The sequence below is a fragment of the Cervus canadensis genome, chromosome 22 (assembly GCF_019320065.1).
Source record: "Cervus canadensis isolate Bull #8, Minnesota chromosome 22, ASM1932006v1, whole genome shotgun sequence".
Lineage (NCBI taxonomy): Eukaryota > Metazoa > Chordata > Mammalia > Artiodactyla > Cervidae > Cervus > Cervus canadensis.
The window spans coordinates 2,963,954-2,981,837 of record NC_057407.1 but is presented as its reverse complement, the minus strand read 5'-3'; the positions used below and the strand labels follow the sequence as shown (position 1 = coordinate 2,981,837).

The window sequence follows — 17,884 nt, the reverse complement described above, 5'->3', positions numbered from 1 at the left end:
AATCCCGTGGCCAGAGGAGCCTGGCGGGCTACAGTCCATGGGGTCACAAAGAGTCGGACATGCCTGAAGCAACTTAGCTCGTGATTCCCGAGAGGGCGTCTGGCCCTCTCCGTGGAGGTGTTCTGTGGCCTGATTCTTCGTGGCGGCCTCAGTAGTTTGCAGAAAGGCTGGAGGGAGCAGGCGCCGCCCTTATGGGGCGGACCCCACCTGGGGTCCGTCCCATCTCTGCCACGCATCTGTTCTGTGGCCCTGAGCCCCCTGCGCCCCGCTGCCTGGCTCTGAGTGTAGGGCTGGGGTGGTTAGCGAGGAGGATAGCTGCGTGTGAGACAGGAGGGGACCCCAGATGCATTTGTTGAGCTCTTGCTGGATGCCTGGAGCTCTCACAGGTCTCCACTGGCCCCATGACAACCCCTCCGCCCCCCCACCCCCACCCCAGCCAGTTCGGTGGGGATTGCTCTTATTGCCCAGTGTTACAAACCGGGCTAAGCATAGCAGCTGGGAGTGAGGCGGTGGGGCCTCGGACTCGGCGTTCGACACCGATGGCCGTGAGATGCCTGTGCTGACTTCAGGGGACACAGGATGAGAGGACTCTGTCCTTGTCTTGCAGAGGCTCCCAGGCTTGGAGGGGGTAGACAATCTCAACCTAGTATGCAAAGCATTACTGGGACCCAGCGGGCGGGCGGGGATCTCTGAGCAAACCTCCCTGGGCAGAGACATCTAGGAGTGGAGGCACATTCCAAGGGGTGCAAAGGTCTGGGTGCATCAAACAACCCCTCCACCCGGGGAAAGAGGAAGGGGGATTGGTGGATTTGGGCAAAAGATGGGGTGAGCAGGCAAGGTGAGCGCTTTTTTGGAGGAAGAGGACCCGGTGGGGCGGTGGAGGTTTGCTCCAGTGTTGGGGGGGGGGTCCCTGCCACGCCGGCCCCCTGGGAACCGCACTCCCCAGGCCCGGCTGCGGGGGAGGAGGGACCTCACTGATGGCATCGCTGCTGGCTCCGGGGAGGATTATCTATTTTAGCAACCGGGGAGGGCGGAGCAGGGAGCGCCCAGCCTGTGCTAGAAGCGCAAGCAAGCAGCGCGGAGGAGCGCTGAGCGGCGCCGGGCGCTCGGGCATTGGGTCCCCCGGCCTAGGGCAGGCGGCGCGATGCTGGCTGTGTCGTTCAAGTGGCGGCTGGGCGTGGTGAGGCGACGGCCCAAAGGTACGGGCCCCCGGGGGCTAGGGGTGGCCCTGGGTCCAGCTGGAGGGCGGCGGCCGCGGGGCCCCCTCCCCGCCCCGTCCCCCCGGGCTCCGCCTTCCTCTCGGTTCTGGGGTCCGTGCTCTGCCCTGGCCGGCTCCCCGAGTCTCCACCTCTCCATGTCTTTGTCTGCGTCTCCAACTCCAGCTCTTCGGCGTTCTCTCCGCCTCCGTCTCTTTCGGGGTCTCTCGCTGTCGCTCTTGGTCTGGTTCTGCCTCCTCTCTGCGTCTCTCTGACCCCCCTCGGGTCTCCGTGCGCTGTCTCCTGCTCTGTCCCGGCGTCGCTGGGTTCTCTCCTGGTCTCCCTGTGACCGTCCGCCTCGCTTGACTTTTCTTTGCCTTCATGGCCCATGTCCTTAATGACTTTTCCTTTTCTCCTGATTCGGGGCATGGGGCTGCGGGTGGAGGTGGACCAGCAGAGAGAGGAGTGTGTGTGTGTGTGTGTGTGCGTGTGTGTGTGTGTGTTTGTAGGGTGAGCGGCTGTGTGTGGGGAGTTGGCGCTGGGGGGCTGTGGGCAAATTCAGGACTGGGGCCCGAACGAGGCTGAGCTGCAGAAGTGACTCTGGCAGGGCGGGTGGGGAGGAGCGTCTGGAGCGGGGAGCCCAGCCCTCCAGGCCCTGTGACCCCAGGCCTCTTCGTGTGCACGTGGGATGGGGCGGAGGTCACGGATTCGCAGCCTCTGTGCTGCCTGGCCTCAGAACTCAGGATAATGGTACTTTTCAGAAGGATAAGAGTAGCTGACTGTGCCAGACATCGCGCTAACCCTTTAATTCCTCACTGTGGCCCTATCCTCACCCTGAAGGTTCACGGGGGAAACTGAGGCCCAGAGAGGTTAAGTCACTTGCCCGTGGCCACACAGCTGACATCCGGAGGGTTTCTCAAGCCAGCTCTGGAAACTGTCGGCAGCATCTTTCTCCAGACTCTAAGGGGCCTCCATGGGCGGAGCGGCTGCCTCAGGAGTGGCCAATAGATGGCAGGGCCCGTGGGTTGGCAGAGTGGGGCCTGCACTGGCCCATGGGCCACTTGCTGGCAGTCTGACATCCCAGAGGCCACTGGAAACCCCTTCTGTGGGGACAGAGTAGCCTGGATAGGGACAGGATCTCCCCTGGGGCTTCCCAGATGCCCCTGTGCTGGGACCACCCCCAGGGGAGAAGCCCTTCCCCCATCAAGGCTCTTGTCATCTGGTTTGGGAGCACAGCGCCCCCACCCCGAGAACCCAGGGCGGTCCACCCAGGCTGGAGGGATGGACAGACCCAACCTGACCTGCTTCTGATCTGAGTGTCCCCAGATTTGGAGAACAGCCAGCTTCATGCTGCGGATCAGGTTCTGGGTCTTGGAGGTGCAGAAAGTGCTTGAATTGTCCCCGACAGACCCAGTTCTCACTTCCTGTGTGGCTAGCTCAAAAGCTCAGTTTCCTTGTTGATAAAAGGCACCCTAGGAAAGCCCACCCTTCCGAGACTGCAGTGATGATGTGAAAAGATTGGGGCGGGGCCCGGCACCCAGGAGACCCCCTGGGAATCTTGAATTTCATCTTGCCGTCTGCAGCCCAACTTCCTCCTCCCCCCCTCCCTTGCCCCCACCCCACAAACACAGGGACCCCAGGGTGGTTGTGTCTGGGACCAGCAAGCCCTTAGCGGGAAAGAAGCGAAGAAGGCAGAGGGCAGCACGGCCTGATTGCCGGAGGACACACTGCGCTGACCGGGGCCGGGCTCCGTGGCCCCTTGCGAGTCCTTTGGGGGCTCGAAGGAGGCGCAGGGACCTTGCTCACCTGTGTTGTGAGCCGGCACACCCATCTGAAATGGGAATTCTCGGGAGAGACAGATTCAAGAGGTTGTGGGGGGAGGGGAGGCGTTTCTTCTTCTTTTCCAAAACATTTTTTTAAATGTGTGAGGACACGTCTCTCCACTTCCAGCCCATATATTTTTTAAAATAGCAAACCTAAAAAAAAAAAAAAAAAATAGCAAGCCTATTTCCCATCTCTCCTGGATAAGACCCCCAAGTTCCTCACCTTGTGATTGCTTAAGGGGGGTGGTCCCTGGGCCTCATCCCATCTGCAACCTCTCCTGTGTCCCCCAGACTGGGATTTGAGGCTTGGCTTAGACTGAGGAGCTGTGCTTCCTCCCCGGGGCTGGGACTGGGGAAAGCTGGGGTTCAGACACGGCTGACACCGCATTTCTGCCACAGCCCGAGAGGCCAGGGGAGCCCCTGCTTGTGCGCGCCCGGCGTTGGGAACGTCTCCAGGATGCTGGATACTTAGTGTCCCCTGCCCCGGCCCCCGCCCACCTCAGTCCTGACAGTGGCCTTGGTTTGTGCATCTGGGCAGTGGGGGGCGGGGGCAGAGGCTTGGGGAGGCGGTGTGGGGGGGCGCCCGCAGAGGTGCACTCTGACCTGAGTGCTGGACCCTGAGCTGAGCTGGAGCCTCTAGAGGCATAAAACGGTTACTTTCAAGTCAAAGAGTGAGAAAGGTAATTTGATGTCTGCTGATGTGAGGGAGGCATGATGTGCAAGTCTTGGCGCCACGGGCCGGGTTTACGTCTCAGGTGTGCCACCAGGGCAAGTGCCTTCACCTCCCTGGGCCCCCGTTTTCTCATCTGTGAAATGGGATTAACATTGGACCCTTCCCCTCTGAGTGGCTGCGAGGACCACTGAGGTCATACGTTCAAAGTGCTGGGTGTCACTTGCAGTTCCAGACTCAGCGGGCTCAGACCCAGGGAGAGACGACGTGCAGATGATGTCAGGGCGTGGCGGGGGTGGGGGGTGGGTTGGTGGGGGGATGGACAGGGTCCTGTTCGTGCCTGCAGAAGGAAGCAATGATTTTCTTGTGAGAGGAGAGGAAGCTCCCAGAGTGGGGTTTTTAAGGATGAGTAGTTTTCTAGACAGCTATGGGAGAAAGAGAGGATTTGAGCAAAGGGAACAGTTTGCACAAAGACCTGCCTCAGAGGAGCGGTCAGCCGACTTTGGTCAGCACGAAGGGTCTGGGACGGAAGGGAGCCGGGGCGGAGCAGGTGGGAGACCGTGGAGCTTGGACTCTCTCCTGGGTGCGGGGGACGCCTTGGAGGGTCCATGAGCAGCAAGGAATAGAGGTCAGCTGTGAATGTTAGGACGGGCTCTGGCTTCTGAGCAAACCACAGGCAGGGATGTGGGGAGAGAGCTATGGCTGCAGCGGGGTGGAGGGGGAGTTGATGGCTGTCGAGGCAGGAGAATACCCCGAGCCATCCACTAATTCACGGGATACCTGCTGAGCCCCAGTACGTGCCACATACTATTCTAGGCTCTGGGGGTACAATAGAGAGGAAGACGGACAAAAATCCCTGCTCTCGTGGAGCTGACGTTTCTAGGAGGAGCGGAAGGGGCGTGAGGGTGAGTGGCTAGTGGGGTGCAGTTTCACAAAGGGTGTGGGGGGAAGGCCACACTGAGATGGTGACCCTGGGACAAAGCCCTGACGCAGGGGAGGGAGGGAGCCAGGGGACTGTCCAGGGGAAGAGTGTGGCCGGCAGAGGCCGCAGCTAGTGCAAAGGGCCTGGGGTGTGGACAGGTTGCGTGTCCCCAGGCCGGCGAGGCTGGAGCAGGGGCGCTCAGGGCGGGTGGTGAGGAGGACCCTCTGCTGAGGCCCCTGCGGTGCTGGGGAAGCCAGGGGCCGCTCAGGGATGACGAGGTTATCAAAGATAGCGGTCCCCCCGCCGGCCGAGCGGGGCCTCTCCTGCGCGCGTGCCCTCCCGAGCTCCGTCCGCCCGCGCCCCCCTCCTGGCGCACATCTGTGATGAATTATTCACTCCTTCCTCTCCCTCCATAATGAGTCTCTCCTCTGTCTGCCTCTCGCCTCCACATCCGGCTCCTGGTGCTTCTCACACTGCAGCAGCTGTGCTGGGGGTCTCGGATCTGACTGTCAGTGTGGAAACAAGCCTTCGGCCTCCAGTGCCCAGACAGCAGCCCACACCCCCGCACCCCTGCCCCGCCCCACCCGGCCAAGTTCAGATCAGCAAGGGTGTCCAGAGTCCCCGGGGATTTCTCCCTTCCCGGGGCGGGTCGGGGGGAGAGGGCCAAGGATCAACTCTCAGCCCTGGAATAATTCCTGGAACCCCCGCAGCCAGGAGTGAACCTCTCTGGACCTGTTCTTTGTTCCCCAAGCCTTTACTGAGCACTTGATGTTTGCCAGGTACCCGTGTACTTTCTCACCCTGGCGACAATCCTGTGAGCTAAATTGCCCCATTTTACAGGTGAGGAAACTGAGGCTCAGGGAGGCTGTGACTTGCCAACTTTCCAAGGTCACACAGCCAGGAAGGAAAATGTGGTATCTGTGTAACCCCCTGCCCCCCTCACCCCCCGCCCCCCCCTCCCCCACCCCCAGGCAGTCTGACTTCCAAGCCCAAACATCTCACCATGGGCGTTTTCCTCAGTGGTCAGTTATCTGGCCTCCCAGCCAGGATCAGGGGACCCCTCAGCGTGCAGCTACTAGCCTGTCTTCCTCAGGCTCTCCCCAGGTTGTCCCCCCTTCCTCTGCTCCCCCCGCCCCAGGACGGCCCTGCAGAGACAGTGACGGGTTCCCCCAAGGGTCCCCCTCCAGGCTGAGCAGTGGCGTCACCCACCAACACCAGTGCTGATCGGGTCAGCCCGTGAACCAGTGTTGTCTGTTTGTCGGCTTGGACGTTCAGTTCAGAGGACCATCTGCCTGTCCTAATCGCCCCGATGATTGTGAAGGCTGCTGGCCCCTGTCTCCTCCCTGGGGAGACAGCCTGATGGAGCAGAAAGAACCGCCATCGGACAGGAGACCCCACTGCCTGTGGTCTTGGAGCGCTTCCCTGTTCCTCCTAGCCTCAGTTTCCCTCTGTGCCCGCATGCTGCTCCCCCGGGGCTGGAAGTCTCATCACCCCACTTCCCATATCCGCCGATTGCTCTCCTTGGGCTGACCTTGTCCCTCCAGCCCCCGCGTTTCACTGACTCGGCCGAGGTGACGGTGACTCATAAGTGCATGTGTGGGAAGGGGGGCGGGCACCCACCCAGCAGCCTCTTAGAGCCACACAACTGGGGCTGCTGGGGTCCCTGCAGGTGACCTTGGGGACAGTCCTTGCTCATCACCGAGGCTCGGTCCCCCGGTTGCAAACCAGTCCGTCGAGGAATGCTTGTTTGAGGTTTGGAAATGGCCAACATGGCTCAGTGGTAAAGAATCTGCCTGCCAATCTAGGAGATGCAGGAGATGCAGGTTCGTTCCCTGGGTTCAGAAGCTTCCCTACTGGAGAAGAAAATGGCAACCCACTCCAGTATTCTTGCCTGGCAAATCCCATGGACAGAGAGAGGAGCCTGGCGGGCCACAGTCCCTGGGGTCCCAAAGAGTTGGACACGATTCAGCGTCTGAGCACACAGGGTCCTTTGGAGCCCAAGCTGGGGACCGAGGTGAAGGGGTCCCAGGCTGGCGAGGTAGGAGCTGGGACAGCCCCCAGAGGCCACAGGTCTGGCTCTTGCCCCAGCCCACACATGTACCCCCATTTTACACATGAAAGGTTGAGGCCAGTTTTGCTCACAGTCACCCAGCCAAGTCAGGGGTGGAGATAGGACCTGAACCCAGAGTCCCCTCACAGGCCCCCACGCTGCTGCTGCTGGAGGAGGGGGTGCTGGCAGGAGTGGAACGTTTGGCATCCCTTAGCTGTCAGGCTTGTCCGGAGCAGATGGGTGAGGAAGAGGGGGGCATCCGGTGAGTTGACAGTGGGACTGAGGGATGCCCCAGGGCTTTGGAGACCCAGATGGGACACAAACCAGCTGGAACGGCCCCCAAGAAGTGACCGCGGGGCAACCTTGGAGAGCTTGCAGGATTTTGCCAGGCAGAGGAGGCATTAGGGCCAGCTCATTCCTGGGGGACCGAGAGCGTGAAGGCGTGGAGGTGGGAATGGAGGGAGGCCAGGTTCCTGATACCAGTTGTCAACCTCCCAAGGATTCTTCCTAAACAGCACTGAGGGAGCCGGGGAACATGGGGAGCCTCAACTGGCCGGGAGCAGGCACTGACCCAGAAATCTCAGAGTCAAGCCTTGTCCTGAAATAAGCGGCCTGTGCTAGGGGCCACCCCTGCCCCACACCTCCTCCAGGGAGTCCTGCTGCCTGGGTCTCACTGGCGTATTCTCAGCTGGCTGTGAGACCTCCTTGGTGGTGGTGGTGTTCAGTCACTCAGCCACATCTGACTCTTTGTGACCCCACGGACTGCAGCACACCAGGCCTCCCTGTCCTTTACTATCTCCCAGAGCTTGCTCAAACTCATGTCCATTGAGTTGGTGATGCCATCCAACCATCTCATCCTCTGTCGTCCCCTTCTCCTCCTGCCCTCAATCTTTCCCAGCATCAGGGTCTTTTCCAATGAGTCGACTCTTCGAATCAAGTGGCCAAAGTACTGGAGTTTCAGCTTCAGCGTCAGTCCTTCCAATAAGTATTCAGGGTTGACTTCGTTTAGGATTGACTGGTTTGATCTCCATGCTGTTCAAGGGACTCGCAAGAGTCTTCCCTAGCACCACCGTTCAAGCATATTGGAATCCTACCGACCTGGGGGCTTATCTTCCAGTTTCACATCTTTTTGCCTTTCCATACTGCTCATGGGGTTTTGAAGGCAAGAATAGTGAAGTGGTTTGCCATTCCCTTCTCCAAAATTTGCCTTCCCAAAGTCTCTCCCTGCATGAGCTTGTACCACTAATGAGTCCACAACAGCAGGATTCTCTTTCAGCTAGTCCACCAGGAGGACACAAACTAAGATAAGACTATCGCACAAAGCCCTTTTGAGAATGTGATGGGCTGAGATTGAGGCTTTGAAGTCAGACACCTGCCCCTGTCTCCTGCCCCTCTGGACTCCAGTTTTCTCATCTGTAAAAAGAGGTGGTCGTGCCAGCCTCGTGGGCCCGAAGCAAATGCCACTGGACGTTAAAGGCACACTGACTCCCAGAGGGGATTGAGGAGCCTGGCCCCAGACTTCGTGGTGGTGTGGGGTGTCGATGGCCTCCCGCTCCTTCCAGGCACACACCCAGGAGAGACCCTCAGGGTGGGAGGGGAGCTGGTGGGTCCCCACTGGGACCACATCCAGACTCTGAGCTGTGGCTTCTCCAGCCAGGGCTCTGAGGGCGTGACCTGGGTCCAGGCCCGACCCTGAGTCTCTGCAGGCTGGTCCGGGGCAGGGCCCAGAGGAGCCATAGGAAACAGGCTCCAGCTCAGGATAACAGAATGACTCCCTTCCTGACAGTCATTCAGGAATAGGGCAGGCTGCTTGTGAGGTGGTGAGCTCCCACTTGTGGAGGTATGCAAGCTCTACCAGACAGCAGAAGGGCTTCCCGCATGAGACTGAAGAGGGATGAATGATGGGTTTCTTTCCAATACAGCAATCCAGGGGTTATTTATTTCTCAATTATTCATTCAGCAAACACTTACTTAGCTTTTACTTTGTATGAGGCCCAGCCCTGAGCATGGGGTCAGAATCAATGAGCAAGACAGTCCAGGGTCCCCTCTTTAGTAGAAAAAAACATGTGAGCAAATGCATTGAAGGAGAGGCTGGGAGAGGGTAAAGAGGACCCACCTGGTGTGGTCAGGGTGGGCTTCTTGGTGGAGGTGGCATTTAGGTTGGGCTCTAGGGATGCAGGGGGAAGGGAGTTCCAGGCAGAAGGAGGAGCCCATGTAAAGGACCCCAGGCGGAAGCACCTGATTCGGATGATCTGACCCTCGGCCCGTCCTGGCAGGGGGCCCTGGCCAAGTCCCTTCCCCTCTCTGAACCTCAGTTTCCTCTTTGTAAGAGCGGAGCGGGAGTGCCCATGTCAAAGGGCTCTTGAAGGGTTCCACGAGACACTGCACTCAAAATGGCAAAGCCGTGTGTAGATGCCCTTTCTCTGGGGCATTTACAGGACACAGAGGGTACCGCTTGATCCAGAGGTGGGACGGTGGGAGTCCAGTGTTAGCCACAGGCTGAACCCACCTGCCTCTCCTCTTGGTGGCTGAGGGCACAGGAGGAGAGCTGCGCCTGCCCCTCCAAAGCCTCGTGGGTCGCCAGCCCCAAGGGGACGTCGTGGTCCTCTGGGTCCAGTTCTCTCCACGCCCGCTCTGCTCCCAACAGCTCGGTCATGTGGGAGGGCCCTCCGCGTGTCCTCCTGCCAGCATCTCGTGGAGGGGGCTGAGGAGAGCCCCCCTTCCTTAAGTGTTATCGACAAGGTGCCAGGATGCCCCAGTCAATTCATTCTCCCCCTAAAGGAGGTTTCTGGCTGTTAGGACTCACCCCCTTGCCTGTCCAGCCTACCTGCTCCTTGGGGGATCTCTGACCTCAGCCACAGAGGCTGGTGCCTCTCCCTGTGATACTGCGCGCCTTCCCCCTCCCGCCCTTTGCCCAGGCTGTCCCTCTGCCTGGAATGCCCTTCCTGCAGCATCTCGGAGGGTTTGGTTCCTGCGTCCCTCAAGGCTTAGCCCAGACACCGCCTCCACCAGGCAGCCTTCCCTGATGCCTCCCCGAGCGGCCTGACTCTTTGGCCCCCTTTTGTTATATTTCGGCTCCTGGTTGGTCCTCGTTGAGTGTGGTCCCTTCCACAAGAGACCCCGATGTTCTGCATTACCTGCGATGTTCTTGGCACAGAGTGGGTCCTGTGTGGGCGGCAGCTGGGCCTCGGACCTGCATCTCTTGACTCCCAGCTCAGGGTTCTCTGCAAGGCTGGACAGCATGGTGGTTGGGGAGGGCACTGCCGTGGTGTCCTTGGCACCCTGAGATGAGGATGCATGACGGGGGTGAGCCCTGACCGCCTAACCATTTATTTGCTGGTTTTGTTCAGGCAGCAAGTGGGCAGGTACGCAGTCTGAGTGGTCCTTGTGGGGAGGGTGACTGAGGGTGACTGAGGTCAGCCAAGGCTCCACCCCCACCCAGGGCTCTCTCAGCTCCCAGTTCGGTTACTTTTCTAAGGAACTAGGCTGACCTCATCCCTCCCTCCCTCTAAAACCTTCCATGGCTCCCCAGTATCCTCAGGAGAGAACTCCAGCTTCTTAACAAGCCTTTCAAGGCATCTATTTATTTTTTATTTTTAATCCCAGGCTTCAGCGGTTGAGCTAGATTCTTCAGTTCATAGCGCACTTGGTCCTGGGCCAGCCTGGCACCCGCTCTGGTTATTTTATTTTTTCCTCCCTCATGCCCTACCCCTATTCCCAGTTACCGCCCTGGAAACCTTCACTCTGTGAAATAGGTCTTTACTCTGTATGCGCCCTTGGGCACACGTTGTGCTTTATGTATGTTTTTAGTTTATAAACGATATTACAGGGAACTCTCATAATCTTTCCTGCCTTCTCCTGGCCTCCTTTCTTCCCCTCTGTCCTCCTTCCCTTCTCCTCCTGCTCTTTCCTCCTCCTTTCCTTTCTCCCTTGAAATCGACACTATATTTCTAAGCCCATCCACGTGGCTGCGCGTGGGGTGTGGCCATCATGTTACCTGCCCCCTCCCCCAGAATGGAGGTGCAGGTCATCTTCACAAACGGCATTCCCCTTGCTGCCCTTTACGGTTGTCCCGTCGCTCAGTCGTGTCCGACTCTTTGCGACCCCATGGACTGCAGCACGCCAGTTTCCCCTGTCCTCCACCATCTCCCGAAGCGTGCTCAAACTCATGTCCGTTGAGTCGATGATGCCATCCAAGCATCTCATCCTCTGTCCCCACCTTCTCCTCCTGCCTTCAGTCTTTCCCAGCATCAGGGTCTTTTCCAATGAGTCAGCTCTTCACATCAGGTATTGGGAGTTTCAGCTTCAGCATCAATCCTTCCAATAGTATTCAGGACTGATTTCCTCTAGGATGGACTGGTTGGATCTCCTTGAGGCCCACAGGACTCTCAAGTGTCTTCTCCAACACCGCAGTTCGAAAGCATCAGTCCTTTGGTGTTCAGTCTTCTTTATGGTCCAGCTCTCACATCAGTACATGACTATTGGAAAAACCGTAGCTTTCAATACTGGAGGTTGCCTACCAGGGGAGAGGGTGCTGGGTCTCTCCTGGCTGCCTCAGTTTACCCCGCCAGCAGTGCCCCTGCCCCTCCACCTCCCCGGTGGGCACCAGCGCCTGCTCTCGCCTGCATTTCTCATGTTCATTGCCCTGAAGAGTCCAGTGGGAGAAGCACTGCTTCCCCTTCACCTCTCTGCTTGCCAGTGAGTCTCGCACGCATTTGCATTTCCTTGCATGCATTTGGGATGTTTCCTTTAAGCTCGGCCCCCTTTCCTTTTTCTTCCTGTTTTGCATCGCGATGCATCCTGACTCCAGGCTTCTGACCTCTCCCCTCCGCCCTCACCCCTGGCAGGTCCCCAGACTCACACTGCTGGTCACGAGGAGGGAAATGGGCTCAGAGCAGAAAGGGACTGGGACTGGCCTGAGGCACGGAGAAAATTGGCTTCCCAGTCTCCTGCCCCTGAGGCGCCTGGCCCTTCCTGCTCTGGTCCCCCCATGCCATCTGGACCCTGGCAGCCCAGCCCCTCTGGCTGCTTTTTAGAAACAAGTCAGATCACTCAGGACCCTGTTTAGAACCCTGCGGCGCCTCCCTTGGCACCGCACCCAGAGCAGAATCCCAGCTCCTCTCCTCCTCCTGCTTCCCTGACAGCCCACACTCACCCCGATTTCTCCCGCAGCCACCCTGGCTCCTTCCCAACCTGTCTCAGCCTAGAGGCACCTCCTCTGGGGGCTCCCTGACCCCCGCCCGCCTCCTGTTGTCCTGGCCCCCGAGCCCCAACTCCATCACTTACCTGTACTTGTGGGTTTCTCTCCTTTGGATGCTTCTCTGCTGGCTCAGACAGTAAAGAATCTGCCCGCAATGCGGGAGACCCGGGTTCGATCCCTGGGTCGGGGAAATCCCCTGATAGAAGGGAATGGCAACCCACTCCAGTATCCTTGCCTGGAGAATCCCATGGACAGAGGAGTCTGGCAGGCTACAGTCCATGGGGTCACAAAGAGTCAGACACGACCGAGCGACCAACACTTCTACTCCTTTGATCTCTGTCCTTCCCCCAGAGCAGCAGCCCGAGAGGCAGGCTCACACCTGCTCTGGCCTCTTGGAAACCTGGTGCCCAGCCTAGTTTCCACAGTCAGTGGGTGCTCTCGGGTGACCCAGTGACCGGAGGGGCGGGGCAGGGCCACGTCCACACTGACCGCCTCCATGGGTCCCGCGCTCCAGAGTTTTCCGGGCGTTTTGTCTAGTCGCCGAGTTTCTCAACAAAGCCCCGTGAGGACAGACAGCTTCATCATTAAGAGGAGGAGCCCGAGGCTCCGGGGCCCCTACACTGTAATCGCCCCATGGTTCTCCTCCAGGAGGGAAGCTGTTGCTGGTATCTTGCATGGAGGCCAAGAGGGAGCCCCAAGGAGCTTCCCCGTTTGTGTCCAGACCTGGGCAATGGCCCCTTGGCCTTCCCTAGTCAGAGGGCGGAGAGAGACGCCCCAGGAGCAGCAGCTTGGGGACCCCCCCACCCATTTCTCTTTCTTCCTGTATCCATGAGTGTGCATTTCTCAGGAGGGCCTGCAAGTGGGGTGTTTGTGTTGACAGCATCAGTGGGGCCTGGGTGTAAATCCCCTCTCAGTCCCCAGACTCCGTGAGACTCAGAGCAAGTGGTTCCATCTCTTTGGGCCCCAGCTTCCTCACGTCTGAGGAATGCGGGTGAAACAAGGAGACAGGTGTGAAATGCTGAGGATGTGGCCGGGCACAGAGCTTCTCTGTGGAGGGCCCGCTGCGGTTCCTCTCGCCTCCCGAGCCTCGCCCTTCCCCATCTCTGCACACAGCCGGACGTGCTTCGCTCTCTGAGCCACCGGAGACCACCTTGCCCTCCAGGCCTGGAGGGAGGCTGGGGTGAAGGGCACTGGGGACCGGCAGGGGTCAGCCTGGGGGCCTACATCCTGGGCACAGCCCAGGTGTGGATTTACCCTGGGTCTCAGTGTCCCCACCTGTGAAATGGGAACAACAGTGCCCACGTACGGGAGTGTCTGACAAGAGGAGAGGGGAGTGATTGTCTTGGCCTGGCCCTAGGGGTGGTGTGAGGAGAGAGGGAGGGAGACCAGGAGGAAGAAGCAAAGGAACAGCAATAAAGGGTTTATCTCTTGTCCTCGGATCGCCATCTCTGCATCCTTCCCAACCAGACTTCATTTCCGCCCGTCACTCAGAGTGTCTGGCAGCTCTGGACATGGTCCGTCTGCATGGTGATGACGAACCAGCCCTGGGGTCTGAGAGGAGGGACAGAGGCTGGGGTCCAAGCCCCACTCTGCTCTGGGGGTGGGGGGCTCCGACATCACCTTCTCTGGGTCTCTGTTTTCCCATCTGTGCAGCGTGCGGTCAGTTCCCACTCGTGGCAGGGGGGTCCACTGTCCCTGGGTGGGTGGGGGTCAGCAATGCCGGGGTCCTACACCACATGGCATCCGCCAGCAGCGGGGCCGTGGCTCGCTAAGAGGCTTCAAGAATGCTCTGCAGGGAGTGGTCAGGAGGTCAGGAGGTCAGGGCGCTGGGCAGACCTCCTAAGGTCTCTGTACCCTCGCTTGTCACCAGTGGGGACGCAGTTCTGACAGAAGTGATTTGCCCGGAATGACAAGGTCCTCGGGTGGTGGAGCTGGGGTGTGGACCTGGGTGCGCCTGGCCTGCGTGCTCAGCCACCTTGAAGTCCCCCTCCTCTGGCCTCACTCGTCACGGCATTGGGATGAGACCCTTGGCAGAAAAGTGGGTTCATAAATGCGTCCTGAGTCTATATCTGGACTCCCTAACCCTAGAGGGCGGGTGCTGTTATCATTCCCCTTGTGCAGCTAAGGAAGCTGAGGCCCAGAGAGGTTTGGACACATGCCCCAGGTCACACAGCAATCGATTCTTTGACTGTCCCATAAAAGCTGAGGATGCGGAGGCGTCAGGGCCTCTCCTGGCCATGGAGGGACCGCCCGTCAGCTCAGTGGCCCTGCCTCCTTCCCCAGGCTGCCCAGTCGCCCTCCCGGGTCCTCCACGGTGTTGGAAATGCAGAACACGCAAACCCTGTGACCATGAGCGCCTGGCGGCCCGGGCCCCCCGCAGACCTGGCTTCTCGCCACAGTGCACGCCCAGCAATCTCGGCCTCTTTTCCTCTGCTTGCCCGAGCCCCGGCCGCAGTGGACGAGAGGGCTCATCTCCGGGGCATGGCCCCGCCACAGTTCCACCCGCTCCCAGGTCCCAGAAGGGCCCTTGCTGCTCATCCCCAGGCCCTCCCCCTCCTCCCTCGGGGGCCGGTGTTCTGTGTCTCCCGTCCTCGCGGAGCCTCCCACACCCTTGCTCTTCAACCATCTATGGCTCCCACTGTCTGCAGGGTGAAAGTCTGGCTCCTGATACAGCACTTCTTAAACTTCTTCCGCATCCTCTGGGGAGCCTGTTGAAATGCCGATTCTGGGTCAGCAGGCCCAAGGAGCCCTGAGAGTCTGTCTGCCTTTCTGGGGGGGCTCCCGGTGGGGCCGGGGACACTGATGCAGCTGGCCCTCAGCCCGCGCCCAGAGGAGCGGCTGTCACCAGCCCTCCGTGGTCTGGCTCCATCTGCGTCTCCCGCCTGGTTTCCCCCTTGTCGCACGGCACTCTGTTCACGGCCCTTTCCTTCCCATCCTCCTCCACATTCAGGCTCAAAGACACCTTCTCGGTGGACCCCCTCATCTCACCCCCACACCTTTTATCTTGAGAGACATACAGCTGCGCCTTTAAGCACAGACCTCTGGGACTTCCCTGGTGGCCCAGTGGTCGAGACTCGCTCCTCATGCAGGGGGCCCCAGGTTCGGTCCCTGGTCGGGGAGCTAGATCCCACATACCACAACTAAGACCCAGCGTAGCCAAAAAAATAAAAAATAAAAGTACTGCCATCTCTATGTTACAGGAAAAATAAACAAACAAAAAGAAGCCGTTCTCTAAAAAACAAAAACGAACAGACCTCATAGGTGTGAGCCTGGCTCTACCCTTACAGCTGGGTGACCTCGGGCAAGTCAGTCAACCTCTCTGTGCCAGATACTCATTTCAGCCCTACCTTGTTCCAGAGCGGACCGACAGTTGCTTGCCAACCCACTTTTTGGATAAAGTGAAGTGAGACGTGCATGGTGGGCTGGCAGGCACAGAGGGCGGTGGGAAGATGCTGACCCTCGCCTGCGTCCTTGCTGGCGCCTTGCAGAGCAGGCTCTCGGAGAATCGCTGCAAGGAAGCTCTCCCATAACCCGCGGCGTGACCTTTCCAGCCGCTCCTCGTCCACGAGAGTAAATTCCAAAAGAGCCGCGAGAGAGACAGAAATGTGGCAAGGGTTCAGACCTTCAGCCTTAATCGCTCATTTAAATGCATGTGTTCGGAGAGCAAATATTTTCTTATGAAAGCGGGTGAATGGAACTCCAGAGCCTTGGGCACCATGCCGCCCTCCTCCCTGAAGGGGCTGTAGGTGGGGGGCGGGCGGGGAGAGGCTGAGGGGCTGGGAAGAGCTGTGCCCCTTCCAGCCTGCTGTGCAGCTGGGCTGCTCCAGGGTGGGTCTCGGTGCCCTGGGGGTGGTCAGGGCCTTCATCAACAGCCTGATCGTGACGGTTGCAGGGCACCGTGGACCCCACGGAGAGCCCACAGCCCCTCTCCCAGCAAACGCCTCCCAAATCAGGTTCCTTCTCCGACCCTGCCACGGCTGAGACCTTGGCATCTCTGTTTGACCTTTGACCTCACGGCCGGCCCAAGGCACTCTGCCCCTGGGACGGATGAAGTCACCCAAACAGGAAGGCGCCCTTGGGAGGTGGGCATCAGGCAAGGAACGTCACCTGTGGATCCAGGGGTGCAAGTGACCCCACCCACACACACTCAGAGTCCGGGTTTGTCCTAAAGGTGCCAATAGGGTGGGGCTGGCAGGAGCCGGTGTGGGCAGCCCAGGAATTGTGGGCTGGACTCTGTGGTGGGCGTCCCTGCTGGGGAGGAACCTCAGATGAAGCCCCGGGTTCCCAGCCGCGGGCCACACCCTCCCATTTGCTGCAGGACCCAGGGACACTTGAGCCCGCTTGTCCCCTCGCATCGGAGCGCTTCCAGGGAGCCGAGACCTTGTCGGTCTCTTTCTCTGCTCATTCAGCTGGCTGCAACATGCGATTCTTTTCCAGGCTGTTGACACCCCGAGTGCCCATCCCCCATCCTTCTCCCAGCACCTCTGCGGCGTCCAGCATTGGTGGGTGGGGAGCGGGAACAGCTGGAGAGCTGGAGGGGGGCCCAGGGGTCGGTCAGGGTCGTCAGGGCCATCCTGAGCTGGTGCAGAGGAAGCACCCAGGAGGTGCCAGCCTGAGGCCCAGCGGGGGCTGGAGTGGTGACCAGCTGCCCCTGCCCGTCAGACCGGAGCTTGCTCCTGACTTTCTCTGTCTTCCCACACAGCTGGGGGGATGTTCCGGGTAACAGGGCGCTGGGCTCGTCTTCCCCAAGTCCCACCTTCGGGGAGAGGAGACGGAGGCCTGGGAGAGGAAGCTGGAATGTCCGTGGGAGGGCCAGGGGGCTCTGAGTGTGAGGGTTTCTACCCTGAGACCTGCAGACGCACCCTGGCCTCATTCAACTGCTGCTTTTCCTCTGCCTTACTTCCTGGGAATCCTGTGCAAGATTCCACTAGAATCTGCTACTTAAAAAAGTTTGGAAGACGCTGTTCCCGTTTTCCGAGTGGAAAAACTGAGTCTGGGGCGGGCAGCAGTCACTCCCCAAGGTCCCCAGACGAGTCAGGGGCAGAGTTGGCCCGGGGGTCTGTCTGCCTGGGGGCCCTGGGGGCGGCCTGCCGTCTTCAGAGACCCCCTGCCCAGACTCGGAATGGGTGGCGGGGGGTGGGGGTGGGGGGTGGTGTTGAGCCCCGTCCAGGAATCAGCCGTGACGACGGCCGTGTCCCCTTTAAGCAGAGGGCCGCCCGCTGCAGTGGGTGGATGCGTGCCCAGCCAGTGGGAGCCAGGAGCTCCCCTCCCACGGCCCCTCCCTGGGGAGGGCGAGGGAGGGAGCGGGTGGCACCGGGGAGACAATAGCAGACATGCTGTGTGGGTTCAGCCGGGAGACCCCTGGAGAGGCGGGTGAGTAACGGGGGCCGCAGGAGGGGCGAGGGGACCGAACCCACGGAGTCCTCTGGGACTGCCGCCCAAAGAGGGGCCAGGCCTGGGACGGCCACTCCCAGACCCAGGGCGGGGAGGGTGGGCGGGGGCCGGACGCCCGGCGGGTGGGCAGGTGGCCGGGCTGCCTGTCTGCCCCGGCCCTGGGGGGCCGAGTCTGCTGGGCTGTCCTGCCCCAGAGGGCAGCGCTCCAGCCTCTGGTGTGCCCCAGAGGGGCGCGTCCCGCCCCGTGTGCCCCGCGGGTGCCAGGGTGCTGTTGGAGAACTCCTGCCCTGCTCAGGGTGCCCCTGGCCCGGGGGGTCGACTGGTCGGTGGGAAGGAGGCGGGGGCAGGCAGGTATCGCTCAGCTGGCACTCTCCTGGGTGGCTCTGGGGCGGGACCCTGGGTGGGGCTCGAGGGCCACCAGCTCACCCTTCACCCGTGCCCTGAGCAGCCCCAGCGATGCCTTCCCATATTTGGCATACTCCTGGTGTCACCTCCGTGCAGTCGCTCCCAGGGTAGGGACTCTGGTCCCAGTGGACAGATGGGGAAGCTGAGGGTCAGAGGCTGCCCCCAAGACCCACAGCGACCGAGGCGGGATTGGCACCCAGAACTCTTTTATAGCAGAGCTCCCT

The 17,884-nt window shown here is 60.2% G+C and overlaps 1 protein-coding gene across 8 annotated transcripts in view; it reads left to right on the top strand.

Moving 5' to 3' along the window:
- Window positions 1-1,077: 1,077 nt before the first annotated feature.
- Window positions 1,078-17,884, top strand: part of GRIP2 (glutamate receptor interacting protein 2) — a 60,110-nt gene continuing 43,303 nt past the window's right edge. For 6 of the 8 annotated variants that reach the window (XM_043443056.1, XM_043443053.1, XM_043443055.1 and 3 more), the window contains exon 1: window positions 1,078-1,199. In XM_043443056.1, the coding sequence (XP_043298991.1) occupies window positions 1,145-1,199 (55 nt within the window). In that variant the 5' untranslated portion in view covers window positions 1,078-1,144. Of the gene's footprint in view, window positions 1,200-17,160; window positions 17,235-17,884 lie in introns of those variants that run through there. The other 2 variants (XM_043443054.1, XM_043443052.1) reach the window with 1 other exon arrangement.